At 47.0% G+C, this 20,325-nt stretch overlaps 1 protein-coding gene across 4 annotated transcripts in view; it reads right to left on the bottom strand.

Moving 5' to 3' along the window:
• Window positions 1-20,325, bottom strand: part of MYLK (myosin light chain kinase) — a 264,544-nt gene that overhangs the window by 170,829 nt on the left and 73,390 nt on the right. For 3 of the 4 annotated variants that reach the window (XM_079766799.1, XM_079766798.1, XM_079766801.1), the window contains one exon: window positions 1,730-1,897. In XM_079766799.1, the coding sequence (XP_079622925.1) occupies window positions 1,730-1,894 (165 nt within the window). In that variant the 5' untranslated portion in view covers window positions 1,895-1,897. Of the gene's footprint in view, window positions 1-1,729; window positions 1,898-8,188; window positions 8,303-20,325 lie in introns of those variants that run through there. The other variant, XM_079766800.1, reaches the window with a different exon arrangement.

The following is a 20,325-nucleotide window of genomic DNA, read 5'->3' as shown; positions in this document are numbered from 1 at the left end:
CAAAAGAAACCATGGGCCCATTAGCAGTCCCTCTTCACTCCTCCTCCCCAGGCCCTGGCAACCACTAATCCACCTTCTGTCTCCATAGGTTTGCCTGTTCTGGACATTTCATATACATGGAATCATTCACTATGTGGCCTTTGTGTCTGGCTTCTTTCACTTGGCATGATGCTTTCAGTGTTCATTCGTTTTGAAGCATGTATCAGCACTTCCTTCCTTTTCATGGCTATCCAAGCCCTTTCTAATGCCCCAGGGATTCTTCCTGTTGCGTCTGCCCTGCCAGCTGTGGGGATGTGGGGATTGCAGCCAGGACAACAGAAAAGAGCCTTCATCCTGGTGGTGCCCAGAGAGAAGAAACAGACGCTTCAGCAGCATCGCCACCACTCTCCACAAACTTCCTCAGATAACAGACACGACAAGGACTGTTATGTCACAACTACCAGCCAGCAGCCTTCACTAGACAGGGCTGTGCGAGCACCTGGTGCAGGGCCTCCGGGGCCACTTTCAAAGCACAACCCCTGCACTCTCTCCGGAGGACCACAGCCAAACCTGGCACCTGAACAAGGCAGGGCCCAGTGTCAGCCGGGAAGAGTGAGGTGCTCATCCCTTCCTTCCACAAGCTTTCAGGGGCCTGCTCCCGAATTGCACTATTGACCCTGTACAATATGCGGGTTAGGGGTACTGACCCCAGACAGCTGAAAATCCACATGTCATTTAATTCAGCCCTCCGTGTCTGTGGATTCCCAACTGCAAATAAAAAATACTGTTTTTAACCCATGGTTGGTTGAATCCACAGATATGAAACCTGGGGATACAGAGGGCTGGCTGTATATTTATTGAAAAAAATCCATGTATAAATGGACCTTGCAGTATTTTTCAAGGGTCAACTGTAGATTCACAGTGCAACCTGTGAATTTCCCACCACCTCAGCTGTCTTTTGCTCTGATCAAAGTCCTCTAGCTTCTAAAGCATTTCCTGGGGTAGACCTCCATGTTGAATCCAGGACAACTATTACTTGCGAACCCCCCTGACTTCCACATGCATCTCCACATCAAGTGGATGACTTGACTTCCTGGTGGTCTGAGGCAGCAGCTCACTGAAAGTCTCTCCAATTGGGCGTAACACCAGATATTCTGACAGCTATTCTTCAATGCTCCCACCTTCTTCTCCCTTCTCTCTTCTCCCATCCCAAGATGGACAAGGGATTACCATGCCCATTTGTAGCAGAAGAAATGGGGACCCAGTAAAGGAAAGAGACCAATATTCATTAGCAGAAGAAGGGGTCCTACCTCCCATCTCATTGCACTGGATGTACCAAGTGGATACAGGAGAAGGCTAGTTAACTAAACACTCCTTCCAGGGAGAAAGGGAAAGAAAAAGTATAGTCAGTTTTAACTGTCCTTATTCCAAGGCATTTATTTGAACCCAATCTGTGCGCTTCCTGCCACCAGCATATGTGTTCTCCTATAATCAGATATTGCATACCCAGACATGACCTACATTAACAGCAAAACATTTTGGTGTCCCTCCACACCCCCTCCCTGAGTCCTCCAACACAGCAAAGTCAACCATAAATAAAATAAATAGGGCAAATGGCATATATCCACTTTACATGTGGGTCCCAAACAAACCAGGTCCTCTACCAGATCCATCCCGATGAGGAAAAGGCTCCAGAAGGAGTCTAACCCCCTCCACCTCCCCCAAGCCTCCCATCCAGCCCACATCTTACCCTCCCTTCAAACTTGGCGGTGGCTCCTTCTCTGAGGCAGAGGTTCCGAGGGGGCAGAATGAAAGCAGGGGCCTCGGTCAGGGGCATGGAGCCGACTCTCGAGGGATCCACACTGAGGGAGGTTTTAGAAACGTGTGCCGAGGCAGCCAGCTTCACATCCCCCATAGTCTGCAAACAGGAAGGAAGGCAGGTCAGATGAGACAAAGTACAGTCCTGTTTCTCCTCGGGCAGCAGCAGGCCCAGTGTGCTTGCTGGGCCCGGGATTGTGAGTTTCACAGGGAGCCGGTGCCCCGTTAGGTCAGGGTCCACCTGGAGTTCCTCTGGGAACCAGAGGCTCTGTGTTCTCCGCACGCAAGGCTGCCCGGGTGAGGCCCAGCTGGTCCCAGGCGCCAGCTCCCAGGGCCATGCCCCGGCCTCCACAAAACCCCAGGGAGAACTTCCAGGAAAGGGGCAGCGTGGTAAGAACCGAGAAACCAAACAGCCCTCAGAGTTCTTACAATACGTAGCTAAAGTCAGTATTTATCAGTCATTGACCCTTCAGAATCAACATCTAGGCATCTGTGGTAGAAAGGAAAAGCTGCTTTTGCTTGCACCGTGAGAACTCACAAGCTAAAGAAAAACAGGATACAGACTCCAAGAAAGAAAGTAGTTTGGGATTAATATGACAGGATTCTGGGTGAGGTGAGTGTGTGTGGTTGAATGAAGGGAGGGAAGGCTAGGGAGGACATCCTACTCTTGGGGAAAAGACTGTGAAAAAGCCTCAAGGTGTCACAGGACAGCAGAGAAGAGAGTGTTTTAAGATTATCTAGGCGAACTCCTTCATTTATAATGGAGGCCCAGAAGGTAAGTCACTTGCCCAGAGAGATCCCGGAAAGAACACCTTGGGTTCTGACTCCCCGTCCAGGGCCTCGCTGGGACTAGACAAGATGCCTATCGATGGGGACTGGCAGAGTCAGCTGGCCCAAGGAGACAGGACTGATTCCAGAAGAGGGATTAGTAACAGGCAGGAATCCAAGTTCTCCGTTACTAAAGAAACCGACTCTGGCTCTCATAAAGAGAGAAGGGGTCCGTTAGGAAGATGGAGTTAGGGGACAGCTCCCTAAATCCATTGGAAAGTCTGGAGAACCAGGCTAGCAACACAGGCATCAGTGACAGAATCTGAGTGGTCAGATCCCAGCCAAGGTCACTGGACATCCTCAACCACCACCTAGAATACATCCCAGGTATCCCTGCTCCAGGTTCGAAGTCCAGGTGGAAGCTTTACCAGGCTGGGAAGGCTCCAGGTTGGGACCGCATCTTATTCTCTACAGAATCCACGGCTCCTGGCCTACTGCAGGCATACGACAAACATCCGCTAAACGGAAGAGGAACAATATGTCTAGTTTATATGTTCTGTTCACTTTTTTGGGATCTTTAGTCACACATTTAAATCCCACACTGTGAGTTGGGTGAGCATGTAATTAGTTTGTTTAAATTTAATAACATCTAATAAAAATAAAATGGAGATAATATTTTGAAGTTGAAGTTAAAATAACAAACACCTAGATTTGTTTAACAGGGCACATCCTGCTGGACAGATCCAGCTTTCTCTTTCACTAATACCATATTAGCTTTGCAAACAAAATCCCTTCCAAAAGGTTTGCTGCAGTCGGTAATAATGAAAGCAAACCTTATGTAGCACTTTATGTACGCTAGGAGCTGTTCTAAGCACTTTATAAATAATAGCTTATTTGCTCCTCACAACAACACTGTAAGATAAATAATCTCATCACCCCCACTTTATGGATTAGAAACCTATGTGCAGAGAGATTCAGAAATTTGTCCAAGGTCTTGGCATTTAATAGGGGGCAAGACTGGCATTTGAACCCAAGTGTCTGGCACCAGAGCCCCTAGTCTTAACCACTGGGCCCTCTGACCTCTTGTAAGTAGTCAGAGTTGGCTGGTGGGAAGGGGGCCTGAAGTTGGGGTAACAAGGGAGAAAATTGAAAGTTGCTCCCACATACATAAAAAATTAAGGTTTTCTGTATGTCAAAGCATACTCTGGACAACATTAAAAGATGGATGATAATCTGGGATAAAATGTTTACAATAAAAAACGAAGGACTAGGATACTTTACATGTAAGAAAACAGCCTGACAGATAAATGGGAAAAGGCTATTCCTTAGATGGCTCATAAAAGACAGACAAATGAGCACTACAAATGGACACTGCCTAGTCACAATAAGAACCCAAGAGTACAACTTAAGAACAAGCTATTATCTTAGGAACTAACCAAATCGATATTTAAAAGGAGCAATAACAAAATGCCAGTGAGATTGTGGTGAGGTGGGCATGCTGGTACCCAACCAGGGGAATAGAAATTGGTGTGATCTGTCTGGAAAGCAATTTGGCAAAATGATTCTAAACAAATGTCCACCCTTTCCCCTAGTAATCCTACATTTAGAAATGTGTGATTGGGAAACAATCAGAGATGTGGCCCAAAATTTGTATGTGAGAATGCTATTTCACATTATTTATAGCAAAAGAAACAGAAAAATAATCCAGGTAAATAGAAATAGAAAAAAACAAAACACCTTAAATATCTAACAGTAAGATGGGTTAAACAAGTGGAATATCAGGCAGTTATATGAGTATATACTTACAAGAAAAATGATAGAAATTTAATAATATAGAAATTTTAAACTAATAATAAATTTTATTATGGAAAATTTCAAAGACACAGAAAAGCAGAATGATAAAATGAGCACCTCAACTACTCATCCCATAGATTCAATGATTAGCATTGTGTCATATCATTATGTTTGTGTATGTATTTGCAGAACCATTTCAAAGTAACCGTGATATAATTTTAATGGCATGAATCATGATACATTCATTCACTCAATTAAAACATATTGACTGATTCCCAGGCGAGGAAAAAGCTAACTGAGTCCATCACCACCAAACCAGTATTACAAGAAATGTTAAAGGACTTCTTTAAGAAGAAGAAGAAAAAGATAAAAATTATGAATAATAAAATGGCAAAAATTGCATACCTATCAATAATTACTTTAAATATTCCAATAAAAAGACATATAGTGGCTGAATGGGTATGAAAACAAGATCCATATATGCTGCCCTCAAGAGACTCACCTCAGATCAAAAGACACACAGAGAATGAAAGTAAAGGATGGAAAAAAATATTTCAGACAAATGGAAATGAAGGGAAACAAGTCAGGTAGAAATACTTATATCAGACAAAATAGACTTTAAAACAAAGGCTAGAACAAGAGACAAAGAAGAACATTTCATATACAGTAGCCAAGACATGGAAGCAACCTAAGTGTCCATCAATAGACAGTTGGATAAAGAAGATGTGGTATATATACAATGGAATATTTCTCGGCCATAAAAAAATTTGAAATCTTACCATTTGCAAAACATGGATGTACTTAAAGGGTATTATGCTAAGTGAAATAAGTCAGACAGAGACAAATAGCATATGATTTCACTTCTATGTGGGATCTAAAGAACAAAACAAACAAAACAGAAACAAACTCATAGAAACAGAGAACAAAACTGATGGTTGCCAGATGGGAGAAAGGTTGGGGGATTGGGTAAAAAAGGTGAAGGGATTAAGTAGTAGTTACAAAGTAGTCATGGTAAATAGAGTACAGCACAGGGACTATACTAGTAGTCAATGACATATGATGCCAGGTGGGTACTAGACTTATGGGAGGACACTTTGTAAGTTCTATAAATGTCTAACCACTATACTGAATACCTGAAACTAATACAATATTGAATGTCATCTATAATTGAAAAAAACTTAAAAAATTTTAAAACCTATTTATTGAACATCTACCACATGTCAAGCTAGGTACTAGGGTATGGCAGTGAATAGTCACGTGTGTGCAGTGAATGTAGTAACATGAGTAGGGAAGGGATGGGGCTCTTATATCCTGCAGGGCTGCCTAGGACCATACTCTAGAAGGGACACTGCTCCTTCTGCCCTCCTCCACTGCCACCGAGGTGAGGTGACAGATACACTCTGTGCTGTCAGCACCAGGAGGGTGGGGAGTGGGGTGGAGGTGGGGGTAGGCATCATGAGGGTCAGATCCTGCTATAAATCGAGGGGCACTATACTTTCTAACTGTGAGCTGGGCAAGGAACTTCAATTCTCTTGGCCTGAGTCTTCTTTTCCATAAAGTGAGAATGATAATATCAGTCTCACAAAGTTGAAGGAGGATTTGAATAGAGTGCGTATAAAACACATAGTACAGCATAAAGGGGATTCAATAAGTGGTGGCTGTCAATATCATCATCCAGCTCCTGAAGGAAAACCAGTTTCTCCGCCTACAGGACACAGACTCGTTCGCCTAGGACAGTGGTCGGCAAACTGCGGTTCGCGAGCCGCGGTTTGCCGCTCTGTTGACTAATGAGTTTGCCGACCACTGGCCTAGGACACAGGATGCCCAGGCCAGCCCGATCTCTTCAGGATAAGGTAGCTGGGTGGGATTACTGTGTAACAGTAGTAGAGGCAGATGGCAGGACTCTGAAAAGATGGGGAAGAAGGACTGTCATGTCTGTTCTAGTAGCACCGTCTAATGGGCAGGGTGTGTGCCGCTGACACCGGGCTGGGCACCAGTCTTACTCAGTCCCCACAGTCCTGCAAGGCAGTTCTGACTATGCTCCTTTTTCAATGAGGACACCGAGGCTCAGAAAGCCAACCACACTTGTCCAAGGTCAAGAAGCTAAGAAGTGGAAACCAAGCCAAAGCCCATGACCTAGATGAGGAATTTCCTGCTATTCCCAGTAAAGAGAGATGCAATAGGCAGAGGCATTTGCAGAGAGGAATACTGGGAGTTGTGCCTCCCCTTTGCTCTCAGGCCTGGCTTTGGAAGACACATGCTCTTTGGCCTCTGATTTAAGAGGAGCTGAAAACTAGGAGTGGTGACATCAGGCTCAGGACCCTCTACAAATCCTCTTGATCCAAGACCTGCTGAGGTCCACCTAAACTTCCCGAAGGCCCCGGATACTATCATCAAAAAGAACATGCTTGGGCCCTAGCCAGTTTAGCTCAGTGGATAGAGCATCAGCCTGTGGACTGAAGGGTCCCTGGTTCAATTCCGGTCAAGGGCACATGCCTGGGTTGTGGGCTCAATCCCCAATAGGGTGCATGCAGAAGGCAGCTGATCAATGACTCTCTCTCATCATTGATGTTTCTAGCTCTCTCTCCCTCTACCTTCCTCTCTGAAATCAATTATAAAAAAAATTTTCTTTTAAAAAGGAACATGCTTAGGCTCAAGAACACAGAAGACAGGACTCATCCATCCTTAGGGGAGGTGTGGCTTCATGGTTAGAAACAGAACAGGCAAGTCAATGCAGCCAGAAGACATCCATTCCCCTGCAAGGCGGTGGTGGGGGCGGTTACTTAACTATCGAGCAAGCAGGACCAGAGCCCAGTCCCTGGCCGGCCAGATACACCAAACAGCTCTGCTCAGTCCAGTGCCCCATCCCCTGCCATCAACACACAAAAAGATTCCTTCCTTGCTGCCAATTAATGGCTACTGACATATTTAGAATGCTCTATCAAAAAAATATATATATCAAACTAAACCATCCTTGTTTCCGTCTAACCCCTCGTCCATCCTGGTGACCACACTCCCATCAAGAACACCTGCAATATCTTCTCTATCGGCAGAGCGGTGCTCGGTGGCTGGAATCAAACAAAGCAACTAGAAGGTTTTACTCAATAATGATCAGGGGAAAGAGAAGTAAGAAGAGAAAAAAATGGAGGGGGTCCAAAAGAGCAGTGGTGTGAGAGCTAGAAGCAGTCCCTCATCCCTCCCTGCCCCCCGCCACACAATTCTTGGGCCAAAGCTCACCCCAAATAAGGTTTCCACAAGTAACATAATGTATTAGTCCTTTAAAGCAGCACTAAGTTAATTTGACTTTAATTTGATCAAAAGCACTATAAATTGTCTCTTGAACCCAGAAAGGAACACTTTTAACTATGGCCAAAACAGAGTGCAACTCTGAGGCAAAAAGACTCAGAATAAAAGTAAAGATCCGGGATCGAGTTGAGTGGTAGAATGGGTTCAGAGAAACCAGCTGACCCCTTTCCTGCCCAAAGTGCATTCATATTAAGTGATCACTGCCCTTAAGCACCGGTCAGGGTCAGTCCTGGAAACACCACACCTTCCCTACAAGAAAGGGCTGCCAGCAGGCTCTGCACTGGCAGCCTGGCTGTCAGCAGTGAACCCACCTACAGGCCACAGCACGCACGTCAGAGGCAGCACACCACCAGGCAATGACAGCTCCACTCCCCACCTCAATCTTCTCTCTGCAGAACCCCAATCCTGACAAATTCCCTGATTGCTCCTAATCCCCGAGTGCTGTGGGCTGTGCCAGGCTGACTTGCTGTAACCCATGGGAGCAAGCAGGGGAGCCACACACCAAAGAACAGACACGCCTTACCGTGGCCTCTTCCCCAGGCAGCTCTCACATGAGTCGGGGCGCGTGGGCAGCCACGCGTTCCCACTGTACTGCGGAGATTCCTGTCCGCGGTCTGTCCAAGGAAGAGAGGGAAGGAGAGCCTGGCACGCCGCAGAGCCCAGGAGACCAGACTGAAAAAGTTCGGGGGGGGGGGGGGGTGACTTTGCTCGCAGATGTTGCAACTCGCCTTCCGCTGAGCAGCTAGCTTCACCCGGTCAGGGAGATCTGTTGTTCTAATCCGCCCAGCTGGGGTGACCTTTGAAACCCCTGGCTGCCAGCTGCAGAGGCTCTCAATGGAGTCCTGGGGAAACCAGGGGTGGAAGGAAGCTCATGGGTTTTCACAGAGCTGCAGATTCCAGTCTGAGTGTGGAGCAAAGGGAGGAGGCTGTCAAGCAGAGAGCTGAGCCCTTGGAGAGGCTGGGCACACCCCCAACTCTACATCTGGCCTGGAATACCACTCACCCCTTGGCACATCTGGCCTAGGATTACCATCCAGGGCTCGTGGGACATTTGCCTCCTGAGATCCTGCTCCTTCCTCCTTAAACTGAGGAAACCCTGGTTATGATCCCTTGAGTGGGAGGCAAGCCCAGCGAGCAGATGGATGGGGGAACTCCGGGCTTAGGGAGTCTGGGCTGGGATCTCCACCAGGCTCCATAGACAGTGTTCACACAGTGCAGAGGACCCAGGGGCACTGGTCCTGCCCCCTGGGAGCCTCAGGAGCAGCCCCTGGAGCATACCTCTAAAACGTGGCAGCAAGGTGATGCCTAGCCCAGTACCCCTCCTTCAAGGGACAGAAGGATTGCCATCATTCCAGAGGAATCTCACCTTCTATGCAACTCACACATTGGGACAGACTGAGAACATCGGAACTGGCAATGACATGAATTTAAGCTTTTCATTCTTGAGTAACTGGTATTCTCAAACACCTAAATGACCCCTTACCCTCTAGCTCATCCATTCTCAAACTTCTTGATCCTAGGGCCCCTTCATGGTCCGAAAAATTATTGGAGATCCCAAAGAATTTTTGTTTGTAATTTATTGCTATCAATATTTACTGTATTAGAAATTAAAACTAAAAAATATTAGTTCATTTAAAAGCATCACTTATCCCATTATGTGTTAACATAACATTTTAAAAAGAAAAATATATTTTCCAAAACAAAAAAAGTAAGAAGAGTTGTTTGTTTTTGCTGTCTGACTGAATGGAAGACACCTAAATTTTCATATCTGTTTCTGTATCTAATCTGTTGTGACATCACAGTATTAGTATCTGTAGCTTCTAGAAAACTCCGCTGTACACTGGGAGAGAAGGTGAGTGAAAAAAGCAAACAACATTTTATTACAAAAATGGTTTGGACTCATGGCCTCAAGGACTGAGAAGGGTCCCCAGGGCACACTTTGAGAACTGCTGCTTTAGTCTCTTCCCCTGCTCTCCACGTCACCGACGGCCCTCACTTCTGTCCTCCTTAAACACACAAGTGGGAAAGTGGTTTTATGAAGGCAGTGATGTGCAGCTTTGAACGGGGATGGGGAAGAGGGTGAATCAATACCTAATCTGATCCCATCTTTTCTTCCAAAGAAAACGGTTGAACAAATGTGGACCAGAGAGATTTGAGGCCTGAAACAGACACTGATGAAGAGAACACCATTAAGCCATTTAAGTTCTTGGCTAAGAACTAAAGGTACACCCAGATTCTGAAAGATTTTGAACGTAGTAGATATTTGAATGTTTTATGGCTAATAAAGGAGGAAAGAATAAAAAACAAAACCCACAATGCTGTTCACCACTGAGGAATGGGGGTAAACCCAATTTAAGTCTCCTTAGACGGAGGTCTCTGGTAGTGGACACAGGATGGGAAACTCATTTGATCTGGACAAAATCATGGAAGGTATATTTATCAAATCGGTGGATTATACTAAGCAAGTAGGAATAGCTACCACATTGGACGCTAAATACACCTTGAAAGATCAGCAAAAGGGACCAGAGCTTGAGAGGACGTTTAAAAGAACAAATTTTAAGTTCCCACACGTAGGCTCAAAAACAAAAACCTAACAACTGCCAAGTACAAAACGGCTGATTGGAAACAACACAGACTCTGGTCCCATCAAGGTTAGGTCAGGTCCCAACGTTAGGAAAGCGCATCAGATTCCAAGCATCATAGTTGGCAGCCAGGCAGTTGTATGGTTATATGATTAACCTGTCTCCCCTCCCGGAACATGAGCGTCACCAGGTCACAGGTCCTGTGTGTTTTCCTCACCGCTGTATCCCCAATGCCTAGAATGCCGATAAGCAAAATTACTGATGAGTTCTCAATAGATAATTGTGGAATACATGAATGAATAGAATTTTGGGTTAAAAAAACACATTTAAAAATCATTTCCAAATTATGACTCCATTTAATTTTATTGCATAGGGACTGGTGTGAATGTGAGAGAAAGGACGTAGAGAAAGCAGTGCAGTGGGTGAACAAGCCACACCATAAACTATCGACCCCGCTGGGTCCCACAGGTAATTGGTTCAATACACATACCAGTGTAGTTCTAAACCCGGCATGTAACTTGTGCATCTATGTAACTTGTTTGCTTCTCAGCGTGAAATGGGCACACTGGTGCTCTGCTCGGGGGATACTCTCTGGGTTTCTCTGAGGAACTCGGATCCACATCCCTGGATTCCCAAGTGAAACCATGCAAAGCCAGCCGGCTCTGCCTCCCACAGCTGAGTTTTCCCCGAGCACCAGGCAGCCTCTCCCTCCCAACGGCTTCCTGGGCCTTTCCTCTTGGAAAGCACATTAAAGGAGAGGCTGGGCTTCTACAAGCAGATGAGCTGCCCACGCCAGCCTGGCCATATCAGCAGAGCAGCAGACCACGGGTGGGAGGGGGGTGTCTGCTCAGCAACACAACCCTGAGTGCCCACATCTTTGGCAGAAAGTTATTTTTAAGATTTCTCGAGAGGGGACTCACACACACACATACACACACAGACCCAATAAAATAAATACACCCAACCTCACACACAGTGTGAACGAGCAAGGCCTGGTCCCCTGGAGCGGCTCTCTTCCCGCTGGGGTTTCTTGCTTAATTTGGGATTTAATGAGAACAGGCTGAGAGCAGCTTTCTGCAATAAAAGTCACATGCAAAAAGAAAGCAGAGCCAGAAACCCTGATTACAACTAAATTAGCAAAATGCACATTCCTATCATCATCTAGCAACAATCCTCAAGTCCGCTCACTTCATTATCAGGTATCATCCCAACAGAGGGAAGTTTGGGGTCACAAGTGTATTTATCCAACCATCCCCTTCTCAAACGCCAAGCCTCCTCCCTCCGGTCTGCTGGGCCATGCCAATTGTGCCCAGTTTTTTAAAACGCCATGAAATGAGCACTGTGAGTACTCAGGTCCGTGGGAGCCTGGGAAATCAACTCGGGGAACAGGAACAGTACTTACGGCTCCCATCCCCACGATGCCCCATCGCCAGGAACACACTGCTCGGCTGTGGTCTCTGATGCTAAACTGTGTGGCCTGAGGCAAGTGACAATATGAAAGTCTTACTCTACCCATCTATAAAGCGGGGCTACTACTAATATCCACCCCCACGGTAAGGCGTGTCTGTTCTTTGGTGTGTGGCTCCCCTGCTGTGAGGGTTAGCAGTGTGTTTAAAAAAGCACTCCCAGAGCAGTCACTGGCACAGAATAAGTTCTCAGTCCCTGGTGGCTGCTCTTGTTAACGTTGTCGTTGTTTTCAGATTTCTGTCAAAGCTCAGGGGATTGAAGCAGCCTTGGCCAAGAAGGGGGCCGGCACAGGAGAAAACAGAAGATAGCACCAGAGGGTAAAATAGCACAGAAGCGAGTCAGTGACTCTAGTGCTTACTACGGCTATACCCCAACCAGCTGTGTGACCTTAAGAAAGTCAGCTTCCTTCCCTGGTCTTCTCTACATGAGCCCTTCCTGCCCTAGTGCACCTGTCTCCAGGATTAGGACCCGCTCTCTACAGGACACCTGGACAGGTAGGAGAGGTTCTAGCAGGGGAAGCCAAGCCCAGAGCAGGAACAAGATGCTCCCGGGAGGAGGCGAAGGCCTCCCTACCAGAGGATTCTGTTCCGGGCCCACCACACAGGCTCCATGGTCGCAGCAGCCAAATCCGGCAGGCACACCTGATCCTCAGGACACACCAGCAAAGGCCGCAAAAGCTCTGAAGACGGGGCCAGTGCTAGTAACAGGTGCCTATACCGTTATTCCAGCTTCTCAGCCTAGGCTGCTCCCAGGTCTGTCCACGGAGGGGCTGGGGCTGAAAGAGCTGAGTGGAAACCCCAGGAAAAAAGGAGAAAGAGAGACAACCAATCATAGCTACTGTTTAGTGAGCACTAACTATGTGTCAGGCATGGGAGTAAGTACTTAAGGTGACTTACCTCATTTAATCCCTTAGCAGAGTGGCAAATATTAATAGCGAAATTAATGGGGAGTATCATTCAGTATAAAATATATTCCCTTTCTTTCTAACTTCAGTCTTCCTCTCCCTCCCCCAATTCAGCCAACATTTAGTAATTTGAGTTATTTAGAAACATGGGTCTGGGGCTGGGGAGAGGGGGTGGGAGGGCTAGTGGGGAGGTTGGGGCAGCCCACAGCGGTATGGGTGTGCTGATGGTGTTGGCATGTCAGAGGGTGGAGGAGAGATCTAAAAAGAGGAGGGAAGGGGGGTGAAGAGTCACCAGTCTGTGCCATGAGTCTGCCCTGCCCCTCCTCTCCTGGTCTTCAGAGAAGCCTAGGGAAGCTTTGGAGAAGAAGGCCTAGGAGGGGCAAGAGCCTCATGATTCTGCTGACCACACCCCGTCCTGAAGGGCTCTGAGCAGCTTCTCGAGCTCCAGGCTGGAATGCCGCACCCTTCTTTCTGGGCTGCCTGAAGTGCATGCACACTGGCCCTCCGTTTTGGGGAGGAAACTGGCCCTGTGTTGATGATCTGAAGGGACAGGCCCAGTGGATCCTGTGCTAGAAGGGCCCTTAGTCTCTGAGAACACGATGCAGGCGAACTGTGAGCAGAGTTCACGTGGCCCCTGCTCCTCTCCACGCACTTTAGGGGGGGTGCCAGCTTCCCCTGGCCTATTTCTCTTGGGAAAACATTAGCTCTGTGGCTGGACTAACGCCTGGTTGAGTGGAGGAGAGAGAATGAGGAGGACACTTCTGTGGGAGTTCTGCCTTCCCACGTGAGAGCCTCAGGCATCAGGCTGGAGCAGTGTCTTCCAAGGAGAGGGGGGCAGGAAGCACTGCTGGCGGGAGGGGCTGCAGAGATGGGGAACAAAGGTAAGAACCACGGCTGATGAGAACCAAGGCTGCATTTGAAGACTGTCTCCAGCCTCAAGTGCCCACCGCTCCTGCTGGGGCCCAGGCAGTTGCCAGTACCCATCTGGCTCTGGCATGTCCATGGCTCACTGGAGCTTCCTTTCCTGAGAGGCCTGGCGACACTTCCCCGCTGTGACACAGCAAAGAAAACACACAGCCAGCCTGACTTACCAACTCCCACACGCTCCCGGATTTGAAAGTGGAGCCTGCAGTTGTTTCCTAATTACTCCCACCAACACAATCTGCCTCCTCTGGCTGAAGCTGAAGGCCTGGCAAACGGTGTGATGCATTTCTAGTTTTCCTTCCACTCTTAGTTAGCACTGAGACAAGAGGGCAGGTGCACAGAGAAGGTGAATGGGGAGGCAGCCAAGACTGGGTGTCTCTGCTTTGGTTGAATGTCGACCTATGAACCAGGAGGTCATGGTTCAATTCCTGGTATGTGGGTTGTGGGCTCAATCACCAATAGGGAGCATGCAGGAGGAAGCCAATGGATGATTCTCTCTCATCACTGATGTTTCTATCTCTCTCTCCTGCGCTCTTCCTCTCTGAAATCAATAAATTAAAAAAAAAAAAAGACTGGGAGTCTCCCACATGCTGGAGGAGGGAGGGTGCTCAATCCAGGTAGGTTTTTTCCCATGCAGTTTTCAGACTGGCATACAGAGAGACCCAATCACTACTCTAGGATCAAGCCCAGACTTGTGTCAAGAACACAGCTGGTCACCTCTAGTCCTAGCACACTAGTAACAATAAAATGACAATCTACGAGTAAGCTAGGTGGTAACAGCCCGCCAGTGGATTTCAGTGAATGATCCCATCACAGGCTTTGTAGTTAGACATGCCTGGATGTGAAGTTGCTTCTGCCGCTTAGTAGCCAGATGACCTTGGGTGATTTATTAATCTCTCTGAACCTCAATTTTCCCATCTATAAATCTGCTTTGTAGGGCTCTGTGGAGATTAGAGGCAATTTTAAGCATCCAACACAAAGTAGATACTCAGAATGCCCAATACACTGTAATATGCAATTTCTAACAATGCCTGGCACATAGCAAGCACTCAACAAATGGTAACTCTTCAATAACAGTCAATTATGATGAAGAAACAGTGGTATCAAATTTCACTTTGATGCTCTAGTTCATTTAAATATTGTTGCAGATATAGCCCTATCTATCACGAAGAGTAGACTGCTAACTCATACTCTTATGTTGACTTCTTTTTAGCAGTTACTTGACAATGGCTAAATAGTAAGCATTGTTCTCATCCTCCCAAATTGGGATTTACTGTTAGCACAGTGGATGTGGCTGGATCACAGAATGCGGGGGCTGGAAGGAGACCCAAATCATCTAACCCAACACCCTTATTTTACAGTTGAAGAAACGGGCCCAGAGTGGACCTATGTATCCTCAAGCATGGGAGCAGGGATCTCTAAAGTTTGCTAGGCACAGAGAAAGGGCCAGGACCATCTAAGCAGAGCTGAGCTGGGGGGAAGAGAAGGGACAGATGGTGCTGCATGTCTAAGAGCAAGGGAACTCATTTGGGAAAGAGCTGGGCTAAGAGGAGTTTTGAGAGATACAGTCATTAAATTGGTTGAGACTAGGTTGTGGAGGACCTAGAGGATAGCAATGCCTTTAAATAATGCTGTCCAAAGGGTTTCTATTTAAAATTCACATTGAGCTACTGACAACGTTTACAAAATGCTTTCCCAATCAAGATCTCACTTCAACTGCACTACATATTGAGATATGTTATAACCCCATTTTACTGATGAGAAATCTGAGGTTCAAAGGCCAAGGGACTTACCTAAAGTCACAGAGCTAATAAAGCAGAGCTAGAATCTAGTCCTTACTCCAAGTCCTGACTCAATTTGGTAACATGCTCAGGGAAGATTAAGCAAGATATGTTAAATCTTATTATAATAAATACCATGCCCAACAGGAAATTTCCAGCATAACAACTGTGTTGGTAGTCCCTTGGATATTATTGAAATGATATCTGATGGGAACAAATTTGACTAATGTAGTCAATCCTTAGCTCAGGGAAAGTCCTTTATATCTGTCCTAAACAAATGGATGACTTCATTTCAATCCCTCAGGCCTGAGGGTGAGACCAGGCAGAGTGACTAATCTGTAGGAAATGTATGTTCCACCGTCAGTAGATATTCCTCTACCCACATACAGAGATGCTCTCTCTCCCCATTCCCGGGACAGAAATCTCTGTGTTCTTCTTCAAAGCTTGCTGCTCTTCTTCAGGCTCCAATCAACTCTGCTTCCACTGGCTGAGCACAAGCCCAGTCCCCAGCCTTGGGTACTATATCAGAACTGCCAGGGGGATGCCTTGGCCGTGTGACAAGCCCTATGTTTCCACATGCAGTTCACCCCTTGCCCTTACCCAGCCTCCCATGATATGAGGGCACGTTCCCAGGACAGCCTCCAGCTGTGGATGAGAAACAATGGGTTAGTGTTTTCTGGAACTTACCTGGGGTGGTGGAGAACTGCCAACCCACCTAGCCAGGTTTATCAGCCCAACAGCCAAAAGTCAGGCTCAGACATAGCCCTGCTCCTCCTCCAGACTTCTTCATTCTTTACTCCAAGGGGCTGTATCATCTCCCTCCCTTCTGCTGGATACACCCCACTTAGTCCTTTCTAGTCTCAGTAGGGGCAGGGGCACATGGGAGCCTGCCTCTCCAAGGTTCCTTCAGGATTCCTGGGTACCAACCCTAGGTCCTTTGAAGAGGAGACTCACTCACCCTAGGAACCTGGAATGTTAAGGTCGGTAGGGACCTTAGAAATGATGCGATCCCACCTCATCCACAGAGCGGGGGCAGGTGTGTGCACTTTGGGGATAGCTGAGGCCACCTCATCCTGAAGCATCAACTATACTCAAAGATTTGGAGGAAGCATTTTTATATAAAACCAATGCATTCACATTATTGTAGAAAATCACAACTATATGTAGATTTTACAAACAACTAAGGATGCCAAAGGAATGCAATGCTTTCCCCACTTCCTCGAAGAGAGAAGCACTGGTCCCATCTAACACTCCTGTTTCACAGAAAGGAAACTTCTGATCCAGGTGAATGCAGTGAGTGTGAACCACAATATCTACTGTTAGCAATAAAAACAACCCATTTATTAAATGCTTAAAAAGGGACCAGGTACTGTACTGACGGTTTTACCTAAGTTAACTTCCCTTTTCAAAGCAACTCTGTAAGATAAGCGTTATCTTCATTTTAAAGATGAAGAGAAGACTCAGAAGTTGAGCAATACATCCCAGGTCACAGAGCTAAAATATTTGAACCCAGGTCTCTGGCTACACCATTCAGACCCTTGGAACATAGTCACATTGTTAGAGATGCCACGGGGAAGAGCTGGGAGTGGGCCAGAGTCCAAGGTCCTGGCCTCTTATCCTGGCTCTGCCACTAGATTACACACAGAGGGGCCTTAGCTCACCATCTCAACCTGTAGATAAGAAAACTGAGGCCCAGAGAGAAACGCCCACTTAAGGCCAGAGCCACTGAATTTCAGGGACAGAATCTGCTAACAGTGGGTCCTGGGGAAGTGTCCTAACCTCTCTGGGGTTAGAAAACCTCTAACAGCCCTTGTTGGTGTACCAGTTTGTAATCTGATGTGCACATCAGTCAGCCTCTGTGAGCCTCACACATTTTGGTCTGCAGACAGCAGCTCAGACAGCTACCTTCACTTTCCTGCCAGGTAGCTGGCCGGGGTGTGCTAAGAAAACTCATTTGATGATTGTCAGTCACTGCTGATTCTGAAGTGATTAGCCAGTCTGCTAGCAATTAGCTTAGCCTTGCACATCAGGAAGCAGAACATATACAATAGTAGCCAAAAGTCACAGCCACAAGCATGCACACCCCTCTTAGCAAGGAAATTCCAGTGGTTCACATCTGTAAGAATCTTCTTCCAGATCCCAACTTCTTAGGCCACTGATGTCCAAAAAGCCTGCTCCATGGCTGGACAAAAAGCCTGCTGAGAAGATGCAACTCCCTCTTGACAACTTAGAATATTTATATTATCCTTGGTTCCCACATTGATCACCTAGGCCAGTGGTCGGCAAACTGCGGCTCGCGAGCCACATGCAGCTCTTTGGCCCCTTGAGTGTGGCTCTTCCACAAAATACCACGGCCTGGGCGAGTCTATTTTGAAGAAGTGGTGTTAGAAGAAGTTTAAGTTTAAAAAATTTGGCTCTCAAAAGAAATTTCAATCGTTGTACTGTTGATATTTGGCTCTGTTGACTAATGAGTTTGCCGACCACTGGTCTAGGCCAATCAAGCCAGGTTTATCAAGATTGTGTTCCCAGCAGAGCATAAAAAACTTCAACCCGAGTGTCAGCATGCACAGTCTGTCCACACACCCATCACTGTGTGTTTATTGAGCACCTACAATACCCACTGCAACCATAAATAAGGTGAGACAGAGTGTGACGGACACCACGTCTTCCCAATACGATGAAACAAACGCACCCATGAGAGTGCAGACACGCCCCTTACTTCTGGACCTCACTCAGCCAGTGGTCTCCATTTGCTCCCATGAGCTCCCTCCCTCACACCCTGATTGCCCTCCCACCCCTGCCCCCGCTTTTCCTTCCCAGTTGTTGTACCCACTCTCTGGGTGAAGAGGTCAGTGTGCAGCCCCTGATTGCCACAGGTGGATGGGGTGTCCTTTGGTCTGGAGATGGTGTTTGTAGAGTTTGGGCCTCTCTGAGCCCCAATTTCAGGCTTGGGCTGAAAGTGCAGCAGTCAGAACACAGCAAAATGTGACTGACCCTCCGGAGAGAGGACCTGTGCTCAGCGGTATCAGTTCAACTGGCTCCCTGTGGGGAGGAGACAGCCTCTGTCCCTTCCAACCCTCTCTCAGAAACGGGGGGTTACTACACAGAGGGGAAAGCCTTTCCCACAGACCCCATCAGCCACCAGAGAGGGAAGTGCAGGCTGGTGCAGGCCAGCAGGAAGATCAATGGGCCACCCCCAGTATTAGCTGGGCTCATAACTGGCCAGGGGAGCACAGAACTAGAGAACAAGGGACTTAGAATATTCGGGGAGAGGCCAGGCTACAAAGAGAGTAGAGATAAAATAATAAACATAGAAATAAAACAGCTAGTTTAAGTCACAGGCTCTTAAAGCCTTCATGTTTTTCCACTGCTGAACCCCATAATTCCGCATCCTACTCAGGACATTCAGTCAACACAAAAGCAGCAGCCCATCTCTTGCATTCAACTGAGACAGGCGTGTGGTCCCAACATTTATTGGGTGTTAAATGGTCTCTCTACCCCACGGTAAAAGGATGGTACAGAGCTCTGAATAGAAGTACATTGTTTACCATCACTGCACAGCTTTGAAATGACCATTCTAGCCATCAGAACATTTTCTTCTAGGCAATTTAGGTAATTTTCTTCTATCCAGTGGGCACAGCAGCCAACCAGCGAGGCCTCTCCAGGTGTGGTTGATTAGACCAAAAAGAAGTACTGAATGTGCTCATCTATACCCAATACACCTATTAAGTTAACAGTGCACTTCTAATTACTAACCTCCATTTCTCACAGTCACATAACATTTAACAAAATGCTTTCATCTGGAGCTTTTATCATTAATACTTAAGGTCATGAATCTGTTTTTTTCAATATAATTTCATTGATTTCAGAGAGGAAGGGAGAGGGAGACAGGGATAGAAAAATCAATGATGAGAATCATTGATTGGCTGCCTCCTGCATGCTCCACACTGGGGATCAAGCCCGTAACCTGGACATGTGCTCTGACCAGGAATTGAACCGTCACCTCCTGGTTCATAGGTCGATGCTCTACCACGGAGCCATGCCAGCCAGGCTCTCTCTGTTCTTTTAATCATGACATAATACAGGACTTTTCTTAGAGAATGCAGTCCCCAGGGACTTCCCAGAGTCCAGGGTCTGATGGGGGGAGATTCAGGACATTAGACTGAAGAACTCTTTTCATCAGCTGCTCTGCCCAAACCTATTCGTCAGGGCCAGGTTCTGTCTCCCTAATGGCATTGTCCCTCTTGATTTCTGGGCCCAAGTAAGATCTGGACCTCACTACTGACCACGCCTGTTCAATAAAATGAGGTAAAGGCCAGAATGACCTTGCTTGCTTAATTTCAGTTTAAACCTTCATAATGGTACTATCTCTCCCATGAAAAGGTCAACTTTCCCCACCGGGCCACTGTGGAAGCAGCAATTAGGCATGAGTCAAACTTGCTCAGGTGTCCTCCCTCAGTTACAAGGTTCCTGGCGAGTACAGCCAGACCTCCAGAGCAGAGCTCTCTCTTTTTTTGACGTGAGGCAATGATTTCCCCCTTATGTCTTAACCAGAGGGTTCAAATAGTTTCCAGGGGCCAGGAGGTAATTACTTGCTTAAGTCCAGGAAAAGCCAAAGAGAACTTACTCCCACGCTTACCACCAGCATACTTGAACCAAACAACGGGAGGGGTGGGAGGGGGAACACATCTAAAAAGGTTTAGCTATCTCTTCACTTCTGCAATCCATGCACCATTTATCTGTTTGGTCAGTGCAGCAAGCTGTGTCTGCCTGGCTTCTCCATTGGGTGGGACCCCCTCTGAGCTGAGGCTGAGAGGAGACACTGTTTATGGAAAGTCCAGCCCCGTGATGTCTAGGCAGGCATCTTGGAGTGCTCAGGGTCAGACCAATCCCCCTGCAGCACAAGGGAGAGGGCCTCCTCAATAATCCCACCCTATTTTTCCTGTAAGCGCAGATAATCAACATGGTGCTCTGCTCAGGTTTCCAATAAGCCGGCCTCAAC

The sequence above is a fragment of the Cnephaeus nilssonii genome (genome assembly GCF_951640355.1).
Source record: "Cnephaeus nilssonii genome assembly, chromosome: 3".
Lineage (NCBI taxonomy): Eukaryota > Metazoa > Chordata > Mammalia > Chiroptera > Vespertilionidae > Cnephaeus > Cnephaeus nilssonii.
The sequence above is the reverse complement of the archived record's forward strand: the minus strand, read 5'-3'. Positions and strand labels throughout refer to the sequence as shown.